The sequence below is a fragment of the Adiantum capillus-veneris genome, chromosome 6 (genome assembly GCF_014529385.1).
Source record: "Adiantum capillus-veneris isolate H3 chromosome 6, ASM1452938v2, whole genome shotgun sequence".
NCBI lineage: Eukaryota > Viridiplantae > Streptophyta > Polypodiopsida > Polypodiales > Pteridaceae > Adiantum > Adiantum capillus-veneris.
In genome coordinates this window covers 161,007,702-161,015,674 of record NC_140936.1, presented here as the reverse complement: position 1 = coordinate 161,015,674, position 7,973 = coordinate 161,007,702, and the positions used below count along the sequence as shown (strand labels likewise).

At 44.6% G+C, this 7,973-nt stretch overlaps 1 protein-coding gene across 3 annotated transcripts; it reads right to left on the bottom strand.

Annotated features, from left to right (window-relative positions):
- Positions 1-2,485: 2,485 nt before the first annotated feature.
- Positions 2,486-6,885, bottom strand: LOC147456616 (protein IQ-DOMAIN 2-like). 3 transcript variants are annotated; one of them, XM_086515050.1, is made up of 6 exons: positions 6,537-6,885; positions 6,075-6,258; positions 5,268-5,693; positions 4,603-4,863; positions 4,375-4,518; positions 2,486-3,528 (listed from the first exon to the last, which is right to left on the bottom strand). In XM_086515050.1, exons 1-6 carry the CDS (start codon positions 6,542-6,544, stop codon positions 2,833-2,835), a joined length of 1,719 nt encoding a protein of 572 aa, XP_086371176.1. In that variant the 5' UTR covers positions 6,545-6,885; the 3' UTR covers positions 2,486-2,832. The 3 variants fall into 3 exon arrangements, with proteins under 3 accessions (XP_086371176.1, XP_086371177.1, XP_086371175.1); XM_086515051.1 differs by having other exon boundaries at positions 4,375-4,527; positions 6,434-6,884; XM_086515049.1 differs by having other exon boundaries at positions 4,375-4,527; positions 6,537-6,884.
- Between the last annotated feature and the right edge of the window lie 1,088 nt (positions 6,886-7,973).

Genomic DNA, 7,973 nt, shown 5'->3' with positions numbered 1-7,973 from the left:
ACAACTATGATCTGAATCCGCACGACTAAACACATTGGCATCTATAGCTATGAGCTAAATCCGCACGACTAAACACATTGACATCCACAGCTATGACCTGAATTCAATGAAATCACCAGACATATGGCATAGGAGTTTTCGACGTCTGGACTATGCTATCCACATACGAACTTGGGAGTATTTTCCATGGCTCCATGTTCTCTCACTCAAGATCGGATTAACCCAAGCCAAGAAGGCATGTGCAGGACATCCAAAAGCTCTCAAATCCTTTGCCTATATGGCTATGAGCTGGATTCGAGCGCACTACCCGAAAGTGGGTGACAAGGTTAGTCCATTTCAAGTTATGTTCGTTTTTTGTTTATGTTTTACTCCAAACACTGCTTGCAAGGAGTCGTCTTGTTGCATAGCTTAAATCTCTCTCTCTCTCTCTCTCTCTCTCACACACACACACACACACACACACACACACACAAAACTCATTTGAAAGTATTTGTCACTCCATTATCTATTTTGGTAATGTTAAACATTATGTGTGTGTGTGTGTGTGTGTGTGTGTGTGTGTGTGTGTGTGTGAGAGAGAGAGAGAGAGAGAGAGAGAGAGAGAGAGAGAGAGAGGGGGGGGGGGGGGGGGGGGGGGGGGGGGGGGGGGGGGGGGGGGGGGGGAGGGAGTCATCGTCCTTAAAGGTTAGATTGACCTATGGGAGCAAATACTACATATAGTATGCTTGAAGACTATGGTATAATGGTGGCAATTGACAAATTGAATCCATGAAGTTTCTAGGAGAGAAACAAATGTAGGTTGTGTGTGTGTGTGTGTGTGTGTGTGTGTGTGTGTGTGTGTGTGAGAGAGAGAGAGAGAGAGAGAGAGAGAGAGAGAGAGAGAGAGAGAGTCATCATCCTTAAAGGTTAAATTGACCTATGGGACCAGATACAACATGTAGCATGCTTGACGACTGTGGATATAATGGTGGCACAACTGACAAATTGAATCCATGAAGTTTTTGGGAGACAAAGAAATGTAAGCTATGGTCCATGCTAAAATGTAAGAAAAGAAATTTGATGTTATCAAAAGCTGAGCACTTAAGTAGGATATGGTACTCATACTCTCAATTTTTCAAGGGACATGTATACAAAAAGAGGCCTTCACTGCCTCAATGTCCAATGTCACATTTAAGGGAGCAAGAGTTAAGCCAAATGGTTGGTATGGTATAGATTGTGCATAAGGGAATAGGCTAAACATGTAAATGGTTAAATACAATTTGCTCTATCAAAGAGGAATATGCTTTTGTAATTTGGGAGAGAGGGAAACAAAGATCAATGACATGCATGATTCCAAGTCACAACTTCAATTTTGCACCACATCCTTCAAATTAGCCTAATGGCCAAAACTCATGTCAAAATAAACAAATGAGCGACCTTATTTTCCTTTCATTTCTATCACATTTTAAGATGAAAATGATGTGAAAGTGTACATGAACAAATAGGGTGCATCTTATCATACTAAGCTACTTATGCATTGTTGTGATTAGGTGATGATGTAAACCATTGCCATGCTTGTGCACAAAATATAGATAGAGATGCACGCGAGGCATTTAGAGAGCAACATAGATGGAAGCGTCAATCACATTCTTAATATCAAAAGAAAGCCAACTCATCTCTTTAAAATTTGAAGCTTTCTTGGTACACTTGAAACTATGAGCACTAATCTTTTCACGACTCTACTCTTAGACATGAAAAAAATTATAATTACATAGTGTAGTAGTTATGGGCCTTCATCTTTGAAATCTATTGGCTTACCCAGTTTGTACTTCTCGACTTAGTAGCACTTTTGTCAACCCTAGGTAGACCAATGGAACGATGTCCTTCTTACTATATAGGAGGTTATGATGTGCACTACTACCATGTCTTGCTCACAATCTATCAAGAGGTTACGTCATGCATCACTTTTAGAAATGCAATAAACTATACATGTAGGAAGAGAGTAAAAAAGGGTTCATAAGTGAAATCTTGCAAGATGCGACTATCTAAATTGTAGAGGGAAAGGAAAAAGTGGAAAAGGGTACGTGCAAGGATTGGTTTTTTTAAAATGTTGTGTAGTACTATGGACATTGAAATTGGGTGGGCAAGTTGGTTAGACCAGTTAGAGCAAGCTTAAAGTGAGGCCCACGTAAGTTTGAGACTTGCTTTGGTTTTTTGGACAGACATGCAGAGCGATAAAGGAGAACCGAAGCTGCAAAGGTTCTGAATGATAAAACGAGCATAGAGCCAACATGTACCAAAAATTTCGTTTTCATTTACCACAATAGCTCCTCACAAAAAACCCGGTTCACATTTACAGTAAAGGCTCATGTGTTCAATTTGGTCTATTCCAAGCTTCAACCTTATAAGCTTCATTTCATGTTCTTATGATGATATAAGAGTGCCTTACGTTCCATCATACAATGTCTCATTGCCACTCTAGATGATAAATTTTGACAAGAATAAGTATGTAGAAAAAGAGAAAAATTGAACACCAACAAAGAGAAGATCACAAAGAAGAGTGGGAAGTGTTCAATGGAGGGAGTGAATAGATATTGGGAGCCAAGCTTGCAAAGGAAGCTTCAGAGAATTTGTCTGTATGAGATGGACTGAGGATGAGATACAATGTGAAGCTCTGGGTGGTAAGAAGTACCAAACATGTTTTGAACTTGGGTATGTCGTGAAGCGAGTGGAGATGCACCGCAACAACTGAGCACCTTTAGCTTGTGAGGCCTGCATATGTAGGTGTGGAGAGAGTCCAAATGTGCAAACAAATGGAGATGTTGTAAAATAAGGTGGGGGGACAAGAGAGTTTCAAAATTTGTGTTTAGAGCTATAGCCCTCAAAGCTATGGTTGCGTTGCAGCGAGGCAGAGCCTCGCCAGGAGAGGAAGTTGCGGGCGGAGCCGCTGTCGACGTTGGCGAAGGAGAGGCGTTTCCTGGATGCAGGCTGTAGCTGATGGGCGCCCATCTCTTCCGAATGCACACTTGTAGCTGCGCTTCGAACGCCCCCTGCTCGTTGCTTTGGCGTGCTGTGGGATCGTAGCTTCGCCCTCGCCGATTCTGTGCTTGCCATGTAGCTTGGGGTACCCGAGAAGCTCGCCACACTCAGATCATCTCGCATTGATGAGCTTGCCAGGCTGTGCGCACGCGAGCTCATTGAAAATGGATTGCTGGACAGCCGTGTGGCTGGTGCAGAGAAACTGCCCAGTATGGGTGTGACAGCTGCTGTTCGGCGTGCAGGGCTTGCAGTCCGGGATGTTCCAGGCTGCCGGGAGGAAGGGGCAGGTGTTGTGGGTGCGGATGCCCGTCGTAGAGGAGATGGGTGCCTCTGTGGAATGGAAGAGATTGGTGTCGATGATGCTGCACTTGCACGAACGGGTGCCTCTTTTGCTGGGGATGGACGCCGATTCTCCCAGGGCCTTGCTGCCATCCATCGCTCCAGCCAGTTCCAGCCAAGTTGCGGTGGTGTACTCATCTTACTGCTGAAATGACTGCTGGTATGCAATTGCTGTTGACATACAAGCAGTTTAATTAGGGTTCAAGATATGTGGAAAATGCAGGATTGGCATGTGGGGCCAAGTTCTTTTATCGTGTTTGAATGCGTGTGAGTCCCTGTGGCCTCATTTAAGTCCAGCCATCCGATGGAAAGCCTAGTGGAACTTTAATGTGGCATGCCGTGATTTACTATGCCGTCAAGGCAATGACATAACAGCTTGGTTGCTCTATTCTTCTGAGGAGTAACTTGCTTTTACATCGTCAAAATTACAGTTCGGGATGGATTGATGATGGAGGATGCCACACCATTAACAAAAAGGCAATGTGAGCAAATTTTGTTTATGCTTTCTACAAAGGACAGTTATAATCCATCGAATGCTTGCTAATGCGAATGCATTGCATGTATCTTATGGCATGGACTTAAATATCGAGCTTTGCCACAGGGGGAACATCAATATTTGATGTTTGTAGTATGAAGTATGATGTTGTACTCATTGCGTCATGAGCCAAGCAGGCAATGGTGTAAAATGGCAAGAATGGAAAGTTCTGTGGTATGCCATGAAAGTTAAATTTGACACAGGCGAACGTAGACCTACTAAAATCTCATTCTGCTACACGAATGTGAATCCATGAATCACATTTCCGGCGCAGCAGAGTGAAATTTCAAATTCATGTCTTACTTGATGCCAGGCATTGTTTTGTGTTCATGAGAATGCAGAACCAAATGTGTTTTCATGTATCACAGCGTTCCAAATTGTAGTGATGACAATGTTGTCCACATGCAGCTCTTGCAGGTGTGGTTATACCATGCCATTATACATTGATCACTATATTAAAATTCTTTTTTTTTTGCACAAACCTGATGAGAAAATGCATAGGCCATTGCACGCTCTCGCTTGACAGCGGCGTCTTGCCTAGAAAGCTCTCTAGCTTGAATTTGCTCTATCGTCTGGGTGCTGTCATCCCATCCAGGCCCTAACTGCCCATTGTGCACATCCTTGTTCTGATCACCCTGCATGTTTGTGTCAGCCATATGTATACGAGATAAATAGGGAGCCAGGCAAACTGGAAAGGAATGAACTATGACCTTTTCATTCATGTGAGTAGGGATATCAGCACTTAGATGATTCTTGTTCGGTTCCCAGGTTGGGTGCAAAACAGTTGTTTCACCAAGTGCATCTGTATCGTCACAAAGGCGTGTAGTTCTGCGTCCTCTCACTGCTGCCTGTGCTCTCACTAGCGCTTGCATGCACCTCATTGTCGCTGATGTCTGTCTCTGCCCAACTCGTCCTTGTGCTAGTGCTTGCAAACGGGCAAGCCCTTTAAGTGTCCGCAGTGTACGACGAGCCTGCCAATTCAGCATGCTTATTGGTTAGATGTTGAGCATACAGCTGAGGAAATTTAATAGAAAAAAAGCAGAGCCGTAGCAAGGCTTTACTTTCTTGTTAATGACTGTAGATGAGTCCAAATTAGGTGCTTCCAGAGCATCCACAAGATGCGTAGGATGTACGTTATGTGCTCCGACACATGCATTTGGAAGAAGAACTTTGTTTGGGTGTAAACTGATACGCCTACTGAATGCAAATTCTATGGTTACTGTGGAAGCTTTAAGAAGTAGAAAATGCAAATTCTATGGTTACTGTGGAAGCTTTAAGAAGTAGAAGAACTTTGTTTGGGTGTAAACTGATACGCCTACTGAATGCAAATTCTATGGTTACTGTGGAAGCTTTAAGAAGTAGAAAATGCATTTACCAGATAGGCACGGAACGCTGCCTGAATTCGGATTGCAGCAAGCTCCTCTTGACTACGCCTTGCGATGATGGATAAATGGGGAGTTGTGTTGTTGCTGTTGCACCCGGATCGGCCTGTTCCTGTAAGCTTGACCACTTGAGCAGCCGCTTGTGCAGCTGCCACAGCAGCATCGGCGGCAGCTGCTGTGGCAACAGCGACTGCAAGTGCTTGCTTGTTTTGGCTATGGTTATGTGTGTAACCGTTTTCAAAGCCAAAGTGACCATTGCTGGAGAGATAGGTTGCATCTTCCGTTTGCCTGCCTCGGTTTTGTAGCTCTTCATGGTGGTTGAGGTCATTTCCAGGCTGAAGATGAAGCTGATCAGCAGGTTGTAGAGTGCGCGAAGACCGCCGAAAGCTCCACCTATTTCTCTCCTTGAAGGACCTTTTCTGTAAGGGCAAACACTCCATTGTGTCATGGATGCATGCATGAAAGCAAGCATGCCCTCTTTTTGAAGGAGGGCTGGACATAATTCTGTCTTTAAAAGTCCTGACTGTAGCACATTTATGGTTGTCACAGCTGTAAGATCTAGCACTAACTTGTGAATCATGCAATCCAATAAGGAGCTGGCCTGACCTCCTTGGTGCAAGTGAGGATACTCACAGAGAGAGAGAGAGAGAGAGAGAGAGAGAGAGCAATGTGCAGTTTGCTTGAGCCAGTGCGGCTGTGTTGAATGTGTGTGTGCGTGCGCACACACGGGCAATGCGGAACTTGATTGAGGCGAGAGTGAGTCGTGCATGCGCCTGTGCAAACTTGATTTGTGTCAATACCTCTTGTATAACAACACTCTCCTTCCTCCCATCTTTTGAGAAGAGGTACTTGGAGCTGGGGTCCTTGTGGTGTTGTTGCTCTTCTGCAGGGTCCTTTGAGGAAGAGAAAGCTTTCTTCACTGCACTCAGCCAAGTGCCCCTCTTGCCCATCCTATCATGGCCGCCTCGACCTACCGGTTGGTCCCTGCATTGCACGCTACACTTTGTCACTATTTTGAACACAAAACAATGCATCCCACCTTGATCCAATGATTTAAGACTCTCTCTCTCTCTCTCTCTCTCTCTCTCTCTCACACACACACACACACACACACACACAACGGATTAACCCATTGAATCTATCGGATCACAGTCCTTACCAATGCTGCAGAACCCACTTTCCAGATGCTCAAAACACCCTTCGCGCGCCCGCCGGGGAGAGAGAGAGAGAGAGAGAGAGAGAGAGAGAGAGAGAGTACGTACGTTTGCATGAGAGAGAGGAGAGAGGGGCAGTGGTCTATATGAAAGGATGCGCTTGGAAAACGGCAGGTAATAGGAGTGAACGCCAAGAGAAAGCTCTGCGGGTGGTGCGATTGCAATGATCGTCAAATTTAGGTGCAGCTCTACTTAGTAGTTAGTACTCCCCTGCATTTTGCTGCTTGCGTGATTAAGATAGTGGACTTCACGGGCCGCAACAATGACAGGCCGGTGCCCTCCCTCTTCCAGTAGCCTACCACTGCGTCAGATCTCTCTCTCTCTCTCTCTCTCTCTCACACTCACACTCTCTCACACACACACACAGCTCTTTCTTGTATGTTTTGATCACATACCATTTATCCCTCCAGCCCAACCACCCTCTCACACATCCAGATAGGTGGTGCTCCTTTTTCTCTCTCTCTCTCACACGCACACACACATATGCATACGTAGTACGTACACAAGCACCCACACACGCCTTGGTCAAAGGAAGAATAGATGCTTCACGTTCAAAGCCTTGCCAAAAGATCTCCTAACACATCACACACAGTTATTAAAGCCTGGAAAAAAACCCTAACCCCATTCATGCAAAAGCTTATCAAAAGCCTTGTTGTAGCCAATTTTGGCCAATCAACATTATCTATCAACTCTCTCACTGTCTCACATTACATTAACAAGGACTGAGAGTCTGAGATCTCTCTCTCTCTCTCTCTCTCTCTCTCTCTCTCTCTCTCTCTATATATATATATATATAGAGATACATTCATTTACTATTTGTCTACTTTGGAAGATAGCTCTTGTCGCATTGACTGTCATGTGGCTATAGAGTATACTTAGGGGTGATTCCCACCTTGCACATTAAATTTTTCTACCATACGCATAGGTCGAACTTAGCGAACTATGCTAGTTGCATAAACATGCAAAAGGCTTAGTTATCCTTGAAATAACTATGTACCAAGCCTTGTGTGACCTTGATCTAACATATCATCAACCACTTTCACGTGTTGGTTGCTAGCATAGGAAAAAGGAAAAAACTTCTTATGTAGCCAAGAAACACATCGATTGTTAATTAGGGTTTGTCCAATTGGTTATGAGGGGGGATGCATTTTCCCCAAGCAGCTCAGAGATGTGTCTCGCCAAGCACTTGGAGGGGCTGTAGCACTTCGAGCACTCATGCACTGTAAGTAGATTGTTCATGGTCCCGCCATCTCCTACAGTTGCTGTGCAGGAGGCACACAAACCTGTGTTACAGGCCTAATTAAAGATTGTTCACGGAGACGCGCCGGTAGCAGGTTGCATTTTGCCTTTTTTAAAACCACTTTTCCCTTTGCAGCTCGTTAAAAGGCCAGGCGACCTGCTGGACAAGTAGCATGCTCTACAAAAAATGGAAATTTTCTACTTCTTTAGAGCTCTTGCAGCGTGACGACGAAGTCCTGTAACTGC

Coding starts and splice junctions, on each gene's coding strand:
- LOC147456616 (XM_086515049.1), bottom strand. Junction 5,694..6,074: donor AGAGTGTTGTTATACAAGAG/GTATTGACACAA, acceptor TTGCCCTTACAG/AAAAGGTCCTTCAAGGAGAG. Junction 3,529..4,374: donor CCTATGCATTTTCTCATCAG/GTTTGTGCAAAA, acceptor GTATGTCAACAG/CAATTGCATACCAGCAGTCA.